Below are 21672 nucleotides of genomic sequence, written 5' to 3' on the forward strand. Positions count from 1 at the left end.
AGTTAACTTCAAAGGTAAACAACCCCTATAAAATGGTAGGGCCTATTTTTAATTCCAGCCCAAACCTGGCCTTGCCTGCCCTGTGCACCATAGCCCTTAGCTCCCTGACATACTGGTGACTGATGGGCCCACACTTGCAAGCACATGTGACAGGCAGACCACAATTGCAATTTATTGCAGCAGGCTAGCCCTGCCCAGCCATTCATAAAACCCCCGGCACCTGTCCCCCAGGTCATTTAACTTGCAACCATTATGTCCGTAGCAAGCTTCCTACACACGCTTATATGATCAGAAAGTTGTAGTAAAGAAGTTGAATGTATTTATTTCTCAGATATGTTCTCATGAGGTGAAAGCAATAGTTACAGCGACCCCTTCTGTAAATTGTAGGTAGAATGTTGCCTAAAGCCAGCTCGGTCAGTCAGTGACTTATTAGTCCTTGCCCCCAAACCCCTCCTCACAGCCCCGCTCCTCATTCCGCCTTCTCACGCCTCCCCTCCTCTCCCTCCTTCTCCCAAGCGCCGTGTCCCCGCAGCTGCTTGTTGCTGGGGAGGGTGACGTCATCGCTTCCGCCCCACTTCCTCTCTGTCTCTCTCTCTCTCCCCTCCTTGTCCCTGCGGCTGCGGCGGGTGAGACACTCTAACACCCAGACGTACGCACACATACACACAGCGAGGGAAGGAGAAAGGGGATCCGACATGGACTAACAAGAAATGGGGCTCGGACGGGGCCACCGCCAACAGCAAGAGCCCTCACTGTGCGCGCACACCGGGCGGGGCAAGGCAGGCGTGTGAGAATAACCCCAGTTCCCGGGAGGGATCTCGCCACTTACACGGAGGAGGGGGGGGACGGTCCTCTTCGATGCTGCCGGGGACAGAATCCCAACGTCCTTCTCCCCCTCACCCCCTCCCTAAGAGCTCGGGGCATATGAGGGGAAAGATGAGCAGCTCGGAGCCCCCCGAGGCGGGAGAGACCCGGTGAGCAGGGACAAAATGAGCGAGGAAGCCCCCCCGGAGGAGTAAGTATGGATACTGCTTTGGGGAGGGGGGTTAGTGTGTGTAATCTCTTTGCTCTGCAACTCTTCGCTAATGTCTGCCTCGTTGTTACCACTTGTGTTGTTGTTGTTATTATTATTAATAGCTAGTGATCTAAGTATTTCCAAGAACTCTAAGTAATATGAACTTCATCTCCCAGCATTCACTGTCAGCCTTTATATGCCTCTGGGTCCTGGGAGTTTTAATTCAGTTGCTGGACATAAGCTTTTTGGTGCAAGGGCTCCAATCCATGCCATGCTTATTATTAATAGTATAATTAATATTGTCATTAATATAGTAGCTATAGAAGCTAACTTTGTATTGGTTTTGTATAATCTTTGCAAACACATAGTTCCTGTCAGATCAGTGTAGTCCATAGTGTAGCCCTTGGCACGGGATCTTAGTGTCTGTGGGCTTGTAATTAGGAGCATTATATATGTATTGCATTTGCAGGCAGAGTTTGTTGTTATTATTAACACTGCACATGGGTCTAACACACACATGAACCCAGACAGGAATGTTTGTATCCATCTGTTGGGCTACTTCATGTCTGTGTCTTTAAGAAGCACTGTGTACATTTATGGCATTACATCCCAAAAGATTTATAAATACATGTGCAAGGGATGAGCTTGCACCCCTTGGCTGTTGGGCATTGCTGCACAGTACATTAGATGGAGCCGTCATGCTGTATATGATCCACTGTGTCCGTGTTATCTAAATGGGCCTTCAGCAAGGTTCTTATGTTCCAGGCTAAACCTTACAAATTGTTGCATGCATGTCTGTAACAGTTCCATGCACAATACTTTTTATATTGGAATTGCCTGGCAGTGGTAACTTGCAGACAGGCTATGAGCATTTGTGGATCTTTGTTTGCTGTATCTCTGCATTGTATGTTTAGAAATCTCCAACCTGTTGCTTTCCCTTAGGTTCTCATGGGTTGCTGAGAGTTCTAGTCAAACAGCAGTGCCACAGGTTGACTATGCCTTGTATAGTAGGCCCATATCTTAAGAGACGAGTATTAATAACAAGGACTGCTAGATATGATTTTGCTTTAACTCTGGCTGCAGTGACTTTAGGCTCTTGTGACATGCATGGCTATTTCAGAATACAAGTATGGGAACCATTATCCATAATGCTCAGGACCTGGGTTTTTTCAGATAAGGGATCTTTCCCTAATTTGGATCTCCATACCTTAAGTCCACTGAAAATTAATTTAAACATTATTAAACCCAATAGGATTGTTTTGCCTCCAATAAAAATTAATTATATCTTAGTTGGGATCAAGTACAAGGTACTGTTTTATTATTACAGAGAAAAAGGAAATAATTTTTAAAATCAAAATTATTTGCTATAATGGAGTCTATGGGAGATGGCCTTTCCGTAATCTGGAACTTTCCCATACCTGTACTGTATGGAAATGATACAGGTATGGGGAATCCTGTTAATCAACAAGAATAGCAGTGCCAGAATAACAAAAATACAGCAGTGCTGATCAGTTTATTTATTATTTACTGATTTAGTTTTCCTCTTTAATAATAAGACAGTACTTTGTACTGGTGTTTCACATTATGGAAGGATCCCTTATCTTTAGGGCTCAAGTATTCTGGATAATGACCTCAAACCTGTATTCTTATTATATTCTGTTACGTGCTTTAATACTGCTGCGCGTGGTGTAGATCAGGCAATCCTGACAGGTAGGTGGCACGTTATGCCACCTTGAGATTTTTACTGTACTTGAGTAATTGTATGTTGTTTCATTTGTATAATTGTACTAATTTAGAAAGTACTTTTGTAACTTCCACATATTCCATGTCATCAGCAATAATGAAGCTTGCTCATTCCATGCATCCTTAAAATGATGCCCGTAAATAGTTTACTTTGTTCACCTAACTGCTAGAAAGAATTTCATTTTAAACAGTATCCAACCGATCTTGCAGGAAATTTACAGAAAAAAAAAATATGCATAGATCACAGAATTGTCTGGTCGGATATGGCTTTTCCATGTGTAAATGCACACTTGGAGCGCTCCCTAAAATTCTCAAACATTCCCAAAAACCAATGCAAGTTAATTGTGTGCATTCTAAGTCAGATATGAAATAGGAGTTGTCTTTTTTACCATTTAATCAGTAATAAAAAATGTTCAACCCATCCCTAATTTTGCATGATTATTAGAGGTATTTCATTAATGTATGTAAGGTGAGCATATTGTGTCATGGACCTGAAAAATTCAGATTTAAAGAGCCGGTAGCACCAAATAAAATAATAATGAAATGCATTTAAATAAACTGTAAATAGATTTTGTTACCCTGCACTGGTAGAATTAATGTTACTTAATAAACGTGAATATAATTTATACGAATTAGATGCTGCATAGCCATTGTGGCTGCCATTCAAGTCCAAGAGAGCTGTAGGGCTTTCATTTGCATATCAGATAAGGGATAAGCTTACAGTGGTTATAGCACTTAAGTGATTATATGTGACACTGTACACACTTAAAGATTGAAAACATTTCTCATGTGGCTGCCAAAAATATTTTATTTGCAAAAGATCTACAAACAGTTATAACCTTTAAATGTAAGTGAAATAATTTCACTCATTGGTGTTATTGCCCCTTTAATTTTATGCAGCATATACCCAGCTCCAACTGGAGAGTTGCATGTTAGGATCATTGGTCGAGGTATTGCATCATGTACGGTTGTACTTTTCTTTTCTGGAGATGTATTGTTGTTATGCTGTTTTCAGTATCGCTTGCCCCACACATATTGCTGTTCTGCACTCTGGCATCTGATATACTCCTTAAGGAGAAATACCTGTCAGATTAAAATCTCTGGGGGGTGCCAAGTTTTAAGGTGCCCCCAGTGATTTCAGTCCCTTACCTGTTACCCTGGGCTGGAACTCTGCTTCTTCAAATAAGGCTGCAGCCCAGGGGACAGCGAGCCCACAATCTTTTACTGTTTTCCCTGGTGTCTTCTGCAGCAATCTGAGAAAAGGGGCAAATGCACATTACAGAAATGTTGTTTACTTTGCACTTGTCCAAGCCTGAGTGGGGATAGTTGTAATACCTGGGGAAGATGGCGGTTTGGCATTCAGCAAACAGTTACCAGGACTAATGTGTCAGCCTGGGGGTAGCAGGTAAGTAACTAACCCTGGCAATCTGTACATTCTAGCAAATGCCAGAGGGGCTGTTAGTTGCCGTAGTCACTGTTTATTGAGCCTGTGGGGGCCTCTGTGTATATAAAATGCCAGGGCCTATCTTGACTCTCAGCCTGGGCCTGGAAGTGACCCTGTCAGTGATTTTACCTTTTCTACTATAAGGTGCTCATACTCTGGGCCGCCCTGCACTGTGTATGACTGAAAAGCCAAGGAGACACAAATATAGCACTTCCCCGCCTCACAGTGCGGGTTCCATGAGGTAATAACATTGGGAGAGAGTGGAAGTTGCGGAGGCCCTGGCCAGTTACGCTTTGGCAACACGCTGCTGGATGGCTTATTCCCAGCCCGGGCAGGTCCAGGCAGCAGACGGGATTTATGGAACATGAGCGACTGTGCTGCGTGTGGGTTTGACGTGTGCTGTGTTTAGGGAACGGCCAGCAGCCCTGTTTACATGTTTCCCTTCTGCCGCTCGCAGCCATTTTTCCCCCTTTGCCTTCATTTGCATGCGCGGCTCCATTCATAAAAAAAAAACCGGAGGGGGGTGTCGACGAGACAACCTGTACAGATTGGCAGCTGGGCCAGGCCGCCCCGCCGCCCCTCCCCTGCAAGGCTCTCGCATGTTTGTCGGTGGGTACGGGCTCCTTTATTTGGCGTGCTTCCCTAGGCCATTGAGTCCGTGTTGCCCTGGGTAGGGACAAGAGGAGGGCAGGTCAGGGCTGGGTCGCTGCCAGCAGCAGCAGCTAGAGGCCGGGGGGAGGCAGCGGATCGGATTCCCCGGCCTGGGGATCACGCAGGAGAAAACCTATTTTTTGTGAATAGCGCTGGGGCCTGGGTGGTGTCACGTGACCGCGGCCATTCATAAATTCCCCAGTTCCCATTCACAGGGCAGCCTGCTGCTGTGTCACACACACACACCGGGGCACACGCACTGGCAGCGAGGGGGTTACCCACCGGCGCAAAACTCACACGGCAGTACGGCTAGGGGAGGAGCAGGGAAAATGGCACCCCGCTAAATGTGTTTCTCATAAACTCCCGTAACTCCTTCACTGCCAGTGTGCTCGCCTTACTGGGCACATTTACACTGTCGGTCCGGCTGTTTGTAGTTGCCATCATACCAGCCGCCTTTACAGTAATGTACAGTGTCAGTGATACAGTAATGACAAGTCATTTCACTCCTTAAATGTGCATCTCCAGCATTGTGTGTGTATCTCCAGCATTGTGTGTGTAACCCAAATGGAAAGGTTCATTTTATTACTTACATGGGTATAAGAACACGTTGGTGCTGATACAATATGCTTGCAGTATGTCTCCTGTGAGTTTGCTTTCATTCCATTGTAATATTTCTGTGGATTTTGGCCTGATCTTAGAGGCAGTGCTATGATTGCGTAGGGCAGTGGTTCTCAACCTTCCTAATGCCGCGACCCTGTAATACAGTTCCTCATGTTGTGGTGACCCCCGGCCATGAAATTATTCTTAAGACCATTGGAAATATGTGTTTTTTGATGGTCTTAGGTGACCCCGGTGAAAGGGTCGTTCGACCCAGGTTGAGAACCACTGTCATAATTATAAAAATGCCCGTTGTCAAAAGCTTGCCAGTCAGCTGATTAGGATTCACTGTGCGTTCTTTTTACCCAGGAAACTATCCCTATAAATATGTGCTACAATTCACTTCCCCAGTATAGCCAGTTTATATATAAAGAAGTTGTCTTCTATTTGAATATCTTGCTTATATCAATCCCTTTGCTTATTGATTTGATTCAAGGTTCCGCAAGTGATTTTAAGAATGGATTTTAGATCAGAGAGAAAATTTAGACCACAAGGTTGGTCATCTGTTCTAAAGCCAGCCAGACTGGCAGACATAAAGCATGAAAGAGCTGTTGTTTGAGGAGAGACCGGAACGGGGCATGTAGGGTCAATAACAACTTTTGGTATATACTTATACACTTTTAACTGTAGAAGGAATGTGTCTTTAAAAGTCATATTTAGTGCAGGTTTCCTGAAAATGTTGCCAAATACCCTTCTGTTAGAACCCAGCACTGAGGGTGTGCAGGGGATCCTGTTGTTCTTATCACTTGGACTTGCTCTTAGACTGTATTATGGCGGCCCTGTTAATAACTGCAGCACATCTTTGGCTGTGATTGGCTAACCACGTGGTACTGCACTTCATCATTACTTACATGATACAGTGGAGGAAATAATTATTTGACCCCTCACTGATTTTGTAAGTTTGTCCAATGACAAAGAAATGAAAAGTCTCAGAACAGTATCATTTCAATGGTAGGTTTATTTTAACAGTGGCAGATAGCACATCAAAAGGAAAATCGAAAAAATAACTTTAAATAAAAGATAGCAACTGATTTGCATTTCATTGAGTGAAATAAGTTTTTGAACCCTCTAACAAAAAAAGACTTAATACTTAGTGGAAAAACCCTTGTTTGCAAGCACAGAGGCCAAACGTTTCTTGTAATTGATGACCAAGTTTGCGCACATTTTAGGAGGAATGTTGGTCCCACTCCTCTTTGCAGATCATCTCTAAATCCCTAAGGTTTCGAGGCTGTCTCTGTGCAACTCTGAGCTTGAGCTCCCTCCATAGGTTTTCTATTGGATTAAGGTCCGGAGACTGACTAGGCCACTCCATGACCTTAATGTGCTTCTTCTTGAGCCACTCCTTTGTTGCCTTTGCTGTATGTTTTGGGTCATTGTCGTGCTGGAACACCCATCCACGACCCATTTTCAGTTTCCTGGCAGAGGGAAGGAGGTTGTCGTTCAGGATTTCACGATACATGGCTCCGTCCATTTTCCCGTTAATGCGAATAAGTTGTCCTGTCATGTGCCCTTAGCAGAAAAACACCCCCAAAGCAAAATGTTTCCACCCCCATGCTTGACGGTGGGGACGGTGTTTTGGGGGTCATAGGCAGCATTTTTCTTCCTCCAAACACAGCGAGTTGAGTTAATGCCAAAGAGCTCTATTTTGGTCTCATCAGACCACAGCACCTTCTCCCAGTCACTCACAGAATCATTCAGGTGTTCATTGGCAAACTTCAGACGGGCCTGCACATGTGCCTTCTTGAGCAGGGGGACCTTGCGAGCCCTGCAGGATTTTAATCCATTGCGGTGTAATGTGTTTCCAATGGTTTTCTTGGTGACTGTGGTCCCTGCTAATTTGAGGTCATTAACTAACTCCTCCCGTGTAGTTCTAGGATGCTTTTTCACCTTTCTCAGAATCATTGACACCCCACGAGGTGAGATCTTGCGTGGAGCCCCAGAGCGAGGTCGATTGATGGTCATTTTGTGCTCCTTCCTTTTTCGAACAATCGCACCAACAGTTGTCACCTTCTCTCCCAGCTTCTTGCTAATGGTTTTGTAGCCCATTCCAGCCTTGTGCAGGTCTACAATTTTGTCTCTGTCATCCTTGGACAGCTCTTTGGTCTTTCCCATGTTGGAGAGTTTGGAGTCTGCTTGATTGATTGATTCTGTGGACAGGTGTCTTTTATACAGGTGACTAGTTAAGACAGGTGTCCTTAATGAGGTTGACTAATTGAGTAGAAGTGGCTAACCACTCTGTGGGAGCCAGAACTCTTAATGGTTGGTAGGGGTTCAAAAACTTATTTCACTCAATGAAATGCAAATCAGTTGCTATCTTTTATTTAAAGTTATTTTTTCGATTTTCCTTTTGATGTGCTATCTGCCACTGTTAAAATAAACCTACCATTGAAATGATACTGTTCTGAGACTTTTTATTTCTTTGTCATTGGACAAACTTACAAAATCAGTGAGGGGTCAAAGAATTATTTCCTCCACTGTATATATACATTTTTTTAATGAAATAAGCCCAACCTTTCCACTTGCATTTTAAATTAAAGTAAAATAATGTGTTCTAAACATGTGGCTCAAATGCAAAACTTATTTTTGTTAGAGTCCAGTTGGCTCAACATTTTATGCTCCAGTGTTGCCATCCAAATGCTGGAGATTAAAAGCTACATTCAGTATCATAACCGCCCTTTCAGCAACCTACATATTTAATTGTACAGATTCATTTTTTGTCCATAGTCACATCGGTTTGCATTGTCCTGTCTGGTGTCACATGACCCCTGAACATAAAACGTAGCAGTGGCTTAGCATGTAAACGCATGTGTTCCTAATTACCCATGTGGTTTGTGCTGCCTTCATCTGCTTGCAACATTCTTACTTCCTGCCTGGAAGCTCTGAGAGGGGCTGGGATCATTCTTTTTTTATTTCTTCCTAGTATTTGTTGGCATTTGGATCTGAAAATATAAATGTTGGTAACTCTTGATTCATTACAGATGACGAGTAATCAGAGTAGGTTGAGCTGTAGGGGTTTTTTTTTTGGGTAAAACGAAAGGTTTGGAGAGAAGGATTATCCTGACAAGCTTTACATAAAGCCTTATTCAGAGTAGCGAGTAATCCGATTGCAAGAAAGCCGATTCTCCAGTGGGAAATGGGATCCATCTGCTTAGGTTAGTAGACTGGAAATTGCTTCCATTGTTTTGATGCCGTTTGTGAGTTTGATTCCACATCCAATCTGATATGTTTGCATAGAACAAATCTTTGACAATGTTGAGCCTGCAAATAAATCTGCTTGTATAGTCTCAGCACAGATCTGTCTTATAAGGGGATCCATTTGGTACCCAGAGGAAACCCACACCGACACAGTTAGAACATGCAAACTGCCTGCTTCCAAGCTGGAATTGAAATCAGAACCCCCCATGCTGCAACGCAAAATTGCTTATCCACTGGGCCACTGTAGGCAACTTGGGCCCCCGTGTTGTTTTAAAGGGGATGTAAAGTCAAAAATCATAATCGTGTTATTTAGACCAGGTGAAATAAATGTGTGCATAAATTATGTACCTTTTTTTTTTTTTAATTAGAAATCTTTGTATTTTGCATCTTTTGCTATTCCCCTGAAATGTGCTCTGATCACAGTTCCTGGAAACCTACAGGGTCAGTGGCAGTCCTGCTGTGAAAAAAAGCAGAGGACTGCTCTGCATCATACTTGAAAAAACACAAAAACTGTGACTGTCCTATACCAGACAAAAAAAGCACATGTTTTTGTTAAGTTGGAGTGTCATTGGTCAGTTTATAATAAGGCACAGATTAGGAGGTGAAACACAGACAATGAGGAATACAGAGCTCTGGTTAGCTGTTTTTTTTAGAACAGCATCTACTGACTTAAGATTTTGACTTTACATATCCTCTGTATGGTATATAGTAGGGAGAGATGGTGCCTATAGCAGCAGTGGGGATAATAGCCCCTGGGAAGGGACTGTGGCTGTGGGATAGCAGGTAAAGTAGGGAGAGATGGTGCCTATAGTAGCAGTGGGAGGATAATAGCCTCTGGGAAGGGACTGTGGCTGTGGGATAGCAGGTATAGTAGGGAGAGATGGTGCCTATAGTAGCAGTGGGGGGATAATAGCCTCTGGGAAGGGACTGTGGCTGTGGGATAGCAGGTATAATAGGGAGAGATGGTACCTATAGTAACAGTGGGGATAAAAGCCTGTACTGGTTGATATAGTAGGGATAGTGTATTGAAGCACAATTACAGGGTCCATATAGTGCCATTTTGATTGTCACCACCAGTAGTGTGAATTTTATTTTGGTGCTGCTAGTTGCTTAATTCTCGCCTCTATTAATACCTTAAGCCTGCATGTTTCATGACTTCATAGATCACGGAGTCTAATTCCAGTGTGGTGTAGCCTATTTATTAACTCCTGCTTTTTTTGTTCTGCCTTGAGAATTTTGTCTTTTTATAGATGTATTAATTTGATACCTTGTTATATCTGGCTACAGTATGTGTAGACTCAATTGAGATTTGAATCTTTTACAATTTAAGTTATAATTATGAGTGTCCAGTTTGCAACCATTTCATAGGGCCAAGTCACAATAGTTAAGTTTTGCGTATTGTATCAACTTTGGACAACATGTAGCCCTCCATATTGTCTAGAACTACAGCTTTCTACACAAAAGCTGGTGGAAGACCTTATTTGCAATAATGAGCGGTATTCAGGGGGAATATTTGGTGTGATATGCCTAGATTGGTTGGATTGATGCGGGCAGTACTCTACAGCTATAGTAAGTGGCTGCTACTTCTCTGAGCTAAGGCTCTCTATGGAGCAGAATCTCAATTCTGTACCAGTCACAGCAAGAAAAAAAAAAAAATATATATATAAGATATAAATACATATGTGGTTGTTATAGCAGGTAAATTGCATGCTATGCTGTAGGTACAGCGTACGAAAACATTTTGGGTGTATCAAAATCCGATTGGTTTTAAGCTGGCCATACACCTAAAGATCCATTTGTCTTGCAAGGTCGCCAAACAAGTGGGTATTTCCCTGTATCATAATACAAGATGTAAACTAACAGGCACATACAACCATCATATTTTATTCCTCCCCTTGTAAAGGCAATCACCCATCAAAATAAATGTGCTGATGTATTTCTTTACTTTGGCATCAATCTAAAATGTATTTGTTTCTCAGATGCAAGCAGCCATTATCCATGTAAGTTTGTGTGCAAAACTACCAAGTTATATCCAAGTGTATCCCAGACTCAACACGAAAAATCAAATTTTTATTAAAAAAATATTAAAAACATACGAACCCCACAGAATTCCGCCTTACGCATTTCGTACCCTACCGGTATATAGTCATAGGCACATTGCTTCTATATTTAGAGTAGTACAATTCATTGGCACAGTATTGCTTTTCAAACAATATGTCCCCTTTAAATTTGGGTTCCATTTGACAGAATCCTGAAACAAACCCTGGCAAAATCCTCCATTCTGTTCATCCCTAACGTTTATACAGATTCAGTCTGAGTCATATCTTCTATTTGTTGCTGTGGCAACTGAAAATCATAGGTTGCACACAACTATTTTTAGGTGTGTTTCACCTCGGTTGAGCAGGCTTCAGTATTGTATCATTGCAGAGGAAATTTAGAAGCGAGCCTAGGGGCTAACTGATATGTTAATGGGGTGCTAGAGATCTGACCAGAAACACTAGTAAGCCAACACTCCTTAATCCATTAACGAATGTTTATTCTTAAAATGTACGCTCTCATGTAGACTTACTCTCATATGCCTTAGCCTATGGCCACACGTCTCTGTTTCTCGTCTTTTGTATAAATCCCATTAGAGGTCCATCCTTTGATTAGGGCTCACAAGGTAACACATATAGGAAGATATTAGGGTATCAGCCGTCAGCCAAATTTACAGACATGTTTAGAACAGCAAATAACTTTTCACCCCAAAGTTTTACTCTGTGTATTCAAGTTAAGCTTTCACGTGTATATAGGACAGGGGTCCCCAACCATTTTTTGGGGAGCAATACAGGTATGAACAAAGTTTCTAGGGGGTGACCAGTATGACTGTATGGTAGTACACATGGTCTTTATGCCTCCAGAACTTGCCTTCAAGTCAGAAATTAAAAAATGAGCACCTACTTTGAGGCCACTGGGAGCAACATCAAAAGGTTTGGTGAGCAACATGTTTCTCGTGAGCCACTGGTTGGGGATCACTGATCTATGAGACTGACCTTCAGCCCACCCCAAGGGGTGACCTCACTTTTTAGTAGCACTAAATACATGTTAAGAATATTTTACTCCAGTGTTGTCTAACAGCTTCCATATAGTGATCCAGTCATTCACTGTACTACATATTGGTGTACTTATTTTTGTGTATCCACATTTAGCACAAGTATATACTATGCAAAGTGCATATATGTTTTTTTAATTGCTCAACCGGCATGTGTAATGAGAAACATTGTTCATAGAAGGGGGCATGAAAAAAACAAAAAAGTGTGTTGCACGTCCAACTGGTTACAGCAATAGTCCAGCATCTTATACACGCAGTTTGTTTGCAGGAACATTTTTATGGTCTGCAATGCATTTTGTTTAATTATATTGTGCAGTCAGCGTGTTTAGTCACTGTTCCAAGAAATAGAGCCCCTCAACCATGGGCTAGGTAAAGGGTTAGTCTACCTGAAAGTTAACATTTAGCCTTTTTTAGCAACTTTGCAATTGGCCTTTAATTTTTATTCTAGTTTTAAAAATATTTGTTTTCTTTAGCCCTTTCCTGATTTCAAAAGGGGGTCACCAACCCCAAGCAGTGAGGAGACAATGTTATGATTATTTCAGAAAGAGCCATTGAGAAAATTTATGTAAATTGCAAAAGTGCTCAGAGAAACAACCAAAACAAAAGGTTAGTAGGGGTTAGATTCCTTTTAACTTGATTATTTTTAGGTTATCATTTCTGTATAAAGACTGGTTTATCCATTTAGTTTTGGGAGTTTGTTTTGTGGCAGCATATGATGGCTTCAGTTCACTATTTACTGTACTGACTTCTGTATAAATTAGGAGTTGGAAAGGAATGGGACACCCTTAAGGTCCCCATACACCTTAAGATCCGCTCGCTTGGCGATGTCGCCAAGCAAGCAGATCTTCTCCTGATATCCCTCACCTACGGGTGGGCAATATCAGGAGAATCCAGGCTAATTCGATCGTTTGGCAAATTCGGTTTGGGGACCGCATCAACGAGCTGATGTGGTCCCCGATCCGACTAGATTTTTAAACCTGCCCGATCGAGATCTGCCCGATTTCAGGCCAGATATCGGCCGGGCAGTCCTGTCGGTAGAGCCCATACACGGGCCGATTAGCTGCCGAATCGGTCTAAGGGACCGATATCGGCAGCTAGAATCGGCCTGTGTATGGGGACATTTAGAAGGGTAAAACTCATGCCTCACTATTAAACTATGAATTTATGGTATTGTGCCCTACAGTGCAAGTTTGAATGCCCATAGTGTAAAGGAAGAATAGAAAACTAATGAACCATACCTTATGTTTAAATAAGTGAACAATTATAAGTGAATACACAGCTTATTGGCAGGCTAGTTGCATTGGGTGAAGGGGTACCTGTTTTCTCTGCACTTGTAGGTTTGGCTTATTTCTTCTGTTTTATTAGGCTTCCATTTATAACAATCTGCTGCATACAGAATGAAGAGAAGGATTCTCTGCATTTGAAAAGGGTATGTCAATGCAGGAGAGACCATTATATAGTTCAGAGCATTGTTGTTTGTAAGTTTATTGGTGAGGTAACACCCTACATTTATTGGCTCGGTTTTTTGACAGGTGCTTTCTTTTGTTTAAAGTGAAACCTATTCCTTCGGTCTTCTTGCTCACTAGAGGCATTCAGTTCACTGTCAGTAGACCCTTTTGTTCTGACTGTTTCTACTAGACGGATAATTATGTCCTGGTCTCTGTGGTTTGGAAGGTCTCTTTTGCCAAAAATTGCATTTATTTATTTCTGTTTTTTTGAGAACAACTATTAAAAGGAAATCTGTGGGAGGTCTGCACTTCCGAACCTCCTGTTCCTAATTATGTGCCTGGATAGCTGCTAATCCATATGTGCGTGAGTTGTAAACTTGACTTCCACAATACTTTTATTGTCTCTTTGGTTTTCATGGTTTTCTGTTAGAAAAAGATGAAGCGACTGCCCTTTTTCTTTCCCACACTTATCCAGAACTCTATTATTGGTAAGGGAAAAGGCTTGTGAAATGTCCTTGTGCCCAAATTTGAGATTGGGACTAAGGCAAGTGACTTTGTGTTTGTATTGCTTATCATTAACACACATTTATAAAGTGCCAATATATACTAATAGCACTGTGCAATAAATGGCTACATAGTCTGACTGATGTTTTTTAGTATTTTTGTTTTGTGCGTTATTATATTTAAATCATACTGTTGATGAAAACTTGCCCAGTGTAACAGGTTACATTAACTGCCATTGATCGAGTTATGTTATTTCTATTCCTTCATCCGAGGAAAGGTGGGTGCTAACCAGTTCATCCCAAACCTTCCAACAGAGCATCTTTCAGTAGTTCATATTTTATTACATGCATAGATTTAGAAATTGATCCTAAGCCTTTCTGACTAATTGTATATTTTAACTTTTTTTCTGTTCCGTAAGGGAAACTTAATGTCCCCTAAAGTTATGACTTTTTGCAGCTGTATTTTCCTCTGTATATCTATTTCAATGCTTTTTTTCCTTCCTAGTCCACCATCTGTTTCATTTGTGCTGAAATGTAATGGTTCCTTGGTCTGAAAGGCAGACAAGTTCAGACTGACCTAAATCTGACAACTTATGGAACAGGCACTTTAGGTTTGCAAAACAATGTTCTGTTCAGCAGGGCCCTCATTATCTTCTGTAGCTACGCTAGCATAGATCCAGTAGGCCACTTATTTGTATTCCACCATATTTGAGGGCCAAATAATATTAAAATAATGTCTTGCAGAAAAGCCTCTGGAGACCTTGAAGGACACATTTAGGCTCTCCAGTCCGCCCCCTTGTGGTATCAGCATTTGCCTCCAGATATCCAGCCCTGATCTAGGCAAAGAGCTGAGTAGTAGAAGCTTTATATTTTCATACAATACTCCCAAGGGAGGACAAATGCCAGTGAGACAGGCACACACCATGAGGAATGTCTGCAGTTTGATTCCCGAGCAAAGGAACTTATAGGTCTGCCATTCCTTGCAGAGTAGAAAGGCTGAGCGCCTGACTCATCATCATTTATTTTTATAGCACCAACAAGTTACGTAGTGCTTCCTTGCATGAGTAGCTCACAGAAGGATATCCAAATATAACATTTTTCCTTCTGTATTTTTTTTTATTCTGTAATTACTTTGTATGTTTAAAAACCAAAGTATTAAATGGAATTTGGTTAATGTTGGCAGTAATGGAAAGAATCGCACTTTCAATTTTGTAGGATCTTTACATTTTACTATAGAATGGTGCTTAACTGCGGATTATACTTATACTGGCATCATTTATAGTAAAATGTTTGGGCAAACTTAGGTGTTTTTTTTTCTTGCTTGTACTGGCTATGTATGTTGCTATCTTCAGCTGTTTCAGACTGGTAAAACCCCATGATGTAATACCACTGTGTGGTACCCTTTTGGCTTCTTCTAAGGGCAGTGACATGTAACAGCTCACAGCATGTTGCTGCCCATTAAATTTTCTGCCGAGTAGGTGGACTTGGGAACCCCTCTGAATTGCCCCTGCCATTGGCTTGAAGGGTAATCGGTAGGACCCTGACCCACACATACAACATCATGGTCTACTCTAGGCTATAATTATTCTGGTCAATGGAGGGTAAACTCCAAACAAAACACACAGGGGTTGTCATTGCTCATAGGGTGATTCTAACCCAACAGAAAGTCATAGTAAATGTTCCAAAATTAATTCCTAGCATACAAAGCAGGTTGCACGCATGTCAAAATCTTAATGGTTTTCTGAATAAGATGATATATTTTATGAAAAGACCCATAAAACCCATGCATGTGTGTTTTTATATATACATGCTTTTTCATTTTTTTGAGGTAGAGGTAAGTGCTGGTCTCCCATTCCTCAGGCAACATAATTAAAGTTTCAAGTAGAAAGAGAAAAAGACAGGAAATGGAAGCACTTAAAATACTTTGTTTTTATTTTCTTAAAGTTTCTTGTTTCCTAAGGGAATTGTATGCAATTATCTTCTGATCGATAGATAAACCCTATTACTTCCTGTGCAACTTTTTTCCTTAATTGTTCCTGTTGCTCTCTGTTTCTTCTGTTGGGAATTTGTTCCTATCAGTTGCAATAGAATATAGCCACTAATATTTGCGATTGCTGCCCCTTTACAGGTTTTAAGTTGTCAAGTTGAGCATGTACAGATATAAGCCATAATCTGTGTTCTTTGTGGTTCTGGGTCAGTTTGTGTGGGCCAGTAACAGTTGCAGGCAAAGTGATGTGCATTTGTTGGAAGGGTCACAGAGCCGATGTTTACATTTAGATTTAAAGGACAATGTGGCATTTGGTAATGTGGCAACGTGGTATGTTCTATATCTTATTCTTAGAAACTTTTCAATTAGTCTTTATTGTTTATAGTTTTTTTTTTTTTTTAATTTATTTGTCATCTTCTACCTCTTCTAGATTTCAAATGGGGGTCGCTGACCCTAGTAGTTAAAAATCTATAGCTCTGTGAGGCTGCATTTTTATTGTTGCTGCTACCGGTATTTTTTCTTTGTACACAGGCCCTTGTGTATTTATATTTCAGTCTCGTTTAAACCACTGCCTGGCTGCTATGGTGAACTGGACCCTAGCATCCATTTAGCTGCTAAAATTCCAAACTGGAGAGCTGCTGACCAAAAAGCTAAATAATTAAAAAACCACAAAAAATGAAAAAAAAACTGCAAATTGTCTTAGAATATGGACATCTACATCATACTAAAAGTTAAGGTAAAAATGTGCCACACATTTTAAGGTGAACACACACATATGAAATCAGCTTGACTGCCCCTTTAACACAAGACGCTGTGAAATTGACTAATTCTGCCAGTGCCTTTAATCCTTTACAGTACATTGCTTGCCATTTAAGCATCCAGTTGCTAATAACTTGCCCAGAACATTGGTAGTGAGTTATTTAATTCATACATTTGTCCATTACTTAAAATTATATTGTTTTTTGGTCCTTTAAAATGCCTTCCAAATAGTTTAAAATTGTCAAGGGAGCATTTCCAGCAGAGTCTGTGAAAACATTTGAAATCTATTATTCTCTTCCAAATATATAATAAGCAAAAGTTAGCTATTTTTGTACAGTCATTTCAAGAATTCTGCCCAGTCTCAGACAGCAGCTTACACAGTATATATTCTAATAATAAAATCTTTGTTTTCAGCTTTTAACTTTTGTTCTGTGTGCCCCTGTTCAATATTATAGAAGTTGGCCTTCCAAGTGCATAAATTGATACTGCCCATCAGGCAGTGTGTGGGTAATGGCACACAGAGCAGTTTCAGATGATTTAAAGGGATAAAATTCCTTTTTTGACGTGGCTTATGTAAAAAAGTGCATAAACACTACCTGAATTCTACTGGACTCCACAGATTGAAAGAAAGCCAAAGCCAGAGAAAGCCATGATACGTTGACAAATCATTCCCAACATCATTTGTGCTCCCACCTCCCCTTAGTCTCACATAGTGATCTAACTGTCCTTCATTGTGAAGTAATGGATTCTGAATCTTGAAGTTCCCTTGCTTTCCATAATGGACAGTGCACAGATTCTTTGGATGGCAGAAAGTCCCAGAACCGATGACATTATATTGGAACAAGACTAATGTAAGGTTGGGAGCATAAGGGGTGTTGGTAATGGTTCCCCAGAGTATGATGGCTTTCTTTCAATCTGTTAAGTCCAGTATGTTTGGGTAAAAAAAATATTTTCAGATGTTCAGCGTTGGATAGGTGTGAAAGAAAGTACGAAAACAGAGAATTCAAAACTTGTGTGTCATTAAGGGTTTAGTTTTCCTTTAAAACATTTAATGCAAACTGTTTAGTCTACCAACACAAAAGTGGAATGATCTAATGCAAGCCAACATATTAAAGGGGTATTGGCATTCTGACAACACTCAAAAATGTTTGGCCAGTGCCATGAAGTATGTGTGTACATTTCCTTATCCTGGCAGGCCTGAAAGCATTTGCCAGAAGAGCCAGCACTTCATATGTCTCGCAGCATTTTAATTCCTTATTCATGAAATGAAGCCTTTACTGCTCTTGGGCCATTCGTTCACATAAACCAATGCTTTATTCTATGTTGACAGTACCTGCAACTTCTCGTAACCCTGCTATGGAAAGACGCAAGTTTTCAGGACATCGTGCTCCCATATTCTGCAGTCTCATTCAAGTAGATTTTAATCTTCATGTAGTACATTTTCTAAATATGGACTGGAAAATGCCATTATAGGCTTCTGTTTACCTTTTGAATACACACAGAAAAGTGTCTTATTTCCTAGGGCCGTCGTGTTTCGGGAAAAGGGAAAAATTCATAACCAATTCTTATAACAGTCACTGGATGTGTATCAAGTCAAGTGAAATTCATATAAGTATGCTAAAGCGGTTTGGTTAAAAAGTATCAACTGGGGCAATTAGTAGCAGCGTAGAGGGCATGGAGAAAATGAGCCAAATTGCCCCTCCCTTTACGTCTGTCACTTGTTGGGCAATTTTCCATTGCCAGTCATATGGCAGACAGTTTCCAAGCGCAAATTTCTCCTAAATGTGAATGAAATGTAAATATGAATATCTCTCCTCATCCCTGACCAGTGTGTTTCTTCGACTCATTTAAAGACAGTTTAAGGGGCAGGTCTTCTACAAAAGGAGTGGGATTTTCCAGGAGTCAGATTGGGTGGGCCAAGAATGTGGCCAGGTGGGTGTATGTCACAGCAACCCTGCAGACACTTACAGAAAAGTGATTCTAAGCTGTTTTGAAATAAAGCCTACTATACGCTAAAAAATCCATTAGTTTGGAGAGTTTGTTAAACAAATGAATTTTTCCATGATATGCCCACCTTGAGGGCATATTGATGGGATGCAGCCTGTTGGGGTGAGGAATGCATCAACATCCCTACGAGATTTTTAAACTTACCCGATCAACATCTGTTCAATTTTTGCCCAGATATTAGTTGTGTAGGCCGTGAAAGAACCGTATACTTGCATACCCGTATACCGCATGTCTGATGAGTTGCCAAGGTGGTCTGTCAGCAGCTTTCCATCAGCCAGTATAAGGCCACCTTAACAATTATACGGGCATGAAAGACTTAATGGACTTTTGTGTCTGGGATCACTCGGTATGCAGGGCAATGATAATACAGTTTGACTATGCCTTTCTTAAACATTCAGGTGAATAAAATGTAGTTTTATCGTTATTATGCTTTCATTAATTAGTACTGATTGCATTACAGCATGTGCTTATCATTTTAAATCTCCCCACCATAGGCCTGGCAGATTTAAGTACTTAGGTGCAAGTATCCGATGGGTGGCTGGGGTCCTTTATAAAAAAAAAAAAAGAAAAAGAAAAAAAAAACCCCAACATTTTTCTTTATAGACACGAATAAATCCAACTCAGAACGGACCCTAGTGTGTGAATGTGACTGGTATGAATTATATATAAAATCTGTAAGGGGCTGCAGAACTTTGTAACTAAAGAATAATAATAGCTGCATGTCCACTGATGTAATTTGTTCTCTAGGGACGATTTGTCGAAGTCTGAGGGACATTCCCGGGATGCATCATTAGCCTTAAAGGGTAATGGATCTGCAAAATATTTTCTACGTAAGCACAGATTTCTGCAGACTCCCGTACAGCCCATTCATAAACAGTCTGCGTTCCCAAGTGCCTGAATGAGGTTTAGCAAACCCTGAGTCAGTTTACATACCTTTAGAAATGACTTTAGCAGTGAGGTGTAGCTAAGCCCTTTGAGCTCGCTGTTTCTTCTGCCAGCTCTGTGTGCAACCTGCTGTTCCCCCTCTTGTACATTCTTCCCTTTGATAGCAAACAGAACAGCACAGAAGAACGCAAAGGATTTCTGAGGCAACAAACTGAATGATTGAAGCCTCATGTTTATGTCTAGTGGCCGGACTACCAGTCTATAGATTATGGCAAATGCCAGAGGGGTTGCTGTAGGATGCCATAGACATATTGGGCCTTTTCCTGAACTTTAACTATTCTTCTTCTGGCAGTTTTGCTGTCTAAAATGTTATTTTTGTTCTTAATTTATATTATGCCAACATATTGCACAAGGTTTGCAGAGATTATACATGATTCATATCAGTCCCTGTCAGTTTACAGTGTAAATGCCTGGTAGATTAAGTGCAACAATCAGGGAATGTTGCAGAAAAGTTTTGCTCCAATGCTCTCTCTGGTAGTGATGTGCGGGGTCAGAAAAAACTCGACCCACACCCGTCCATAACTTGCAAAATGTTTTCATTATAGGACCCGGACCCACACCCAACCCATATCCACATCTTCCCACTCTGAGAAAAGAGGGAGAGTGTACTTCCCCAGTCTGACCTGCGCCCTAACTTAGCCTGCAGTGGTCGCCCCAAATTTCAACTGTACCCGCATGACATAGTGTAAATCCACAGGTCCCGTGGATTGCGAGTCAACCCACACATCACTATTCCCTAGATTCTCTGTGATGTCCTGTTCCAGGCATCAAACAGACCAGCCAGTCCCCTCCAGAGCAGCTTATTATATTTCCCATGTGTTGGGCTTTCCATACAGCCTGTCCAATTGATTACATTTGGATTTTCCTGCAAAGTTGATATACATTGATTTTATAAGTTTTTTTTTCTCTTCTACTGGTTTGCTTTTTAATGTACTGTGAATAAGAGAGCATAGGACAGTTTTCTTTTACTTACTCTGGTTCACTGACATACTATTTCCGTGGCTGTAAAATTGGTCACCAATCAGTGGTTTCCATATACTTGGACTGTCTTTTCCACAGTGAAGACCACAGCAGTGGTTGAGGAGGCATCCTGGGGAACAGTACGGTTAAAGTATGGAGGTAAATGCTTATTATCTCTTACACATTACTGGAAATAATACATGTTCTAACTGTTTTTAGTATCTGTAATTCTGTTTTGTGGTAAGAAGCATGGTCCAAACCACATGTGGATCACAAAGGGGAGGGTTCAGCCTAAACCTCTTGAAAACCTTTGTTTCTGAAGGGAACAGAAAATATTTATAGACATATAAGCAATGAAGCTTCTGCCACACATGTAGAAACACCCTTGCATAGTAGATATTGTATGTACATGCAGTGATGCCATTTTTCATTACTTTCTCTTAGGCTGCAAATATCACATTTATTATTTTTGTATTTTATTCTTCATAATTTACTCTTTAAATTCTTTTTATGTGTTATTTTATATTACCTTCTGATTATACAGTGGTACATAATATTCTCTCACTTCATAAATAGTTCTATATGCAGATAACACTAATTTAAGGAATAGGCTTTATTTCTATTTTAATTATATTGTTTAGTAAAAAGCTATTTTTTAATGTCCGGTGCTTGGAGTAACAAACATTCTTTGATGTTCCCCCTTCCTGGCAGAAAGTTGCCAAAAGCTGCATAGTAACAGTGTTTTTGTGACCTTCAGAGACAGAACAGTAATCAATATCTGGCGTCCTCCCACTAATAAGCATGGTTTTGATACTTTTACCACAACAAAATTTAAGAAGCTCCTGGATAAGTGAGCTGTTGGGCAACATAAAAGCCAGATCAAGTATCCGTTCAAGGAGCGAATATTTCAAATGAGGGGATGTCATTTAGAAGTTTTGACTATTATTATTGGATTTTTGGATTATTAGTGCTTTACAGTATTTACATTTTGTGTTTGCAACATAAACAAGGTATGCTAGGATTAAGGGAGACACAAAACCCAATTATTTTGTATATTCAAAGCAATATTTTGCTTTGGTTGAAAGCTTACAAACTGGGTGTTCTTAAACCCTGGAATTTTGTTTTGAGCAGTAGGTTCAATTTACATGGTTGGAACAATATACTAATCTATAGCAAATGGCACAGTGTGGTTGCACATTAGGGCTTTCCCTCAGGCTGCATGGCCAAGGGCAATTGAAATATTGACATTCGCCAAAGAAACCTCATT

The 21672-nt window shown here is 40.8% G+C and overlaps 1 protein-coding gene across 1 annotated transcript in view; it reads left to right on the forward strand.

Moving 5' to 3' along the window:
• Positions 1-677: 677 nt before the first annotated feature.
• The window catches only part of spred2 (sprouty related, EVH1 domain containing 2), a gene marked incomplete at its 3' end in the record, with an annotated part of 60622 nt that continues 39627 nt past the window's right edge, over positions 678-21672 (forward strand). The window contains 1 exon segment of the mRNA NM_001011032.1: positions 678-1015. Within this exon segment, the coding sequence (NP_001011032.1) occupies positions 990-1015 (26 nt within the window). The 5' untranslated portion in view covers positions 678-989.

The sequence above is a fragment of the Xenopus tropicalis genome, chromosome 5 (assembly GCF_000004195.4).
Source record: "Xenopus tropicalis strain Nigerian chromosome 5, UCB_Xtro_10.0, whole genome shotgun sequence".
In the NCBI taxonomy this organism is placed as follows: domain Eukaryota; kingdom Metazoa; phylum Chordata; class Amphibia; order Anura; family Pipidae; genus Xenopus; species Xenopus tropicalis.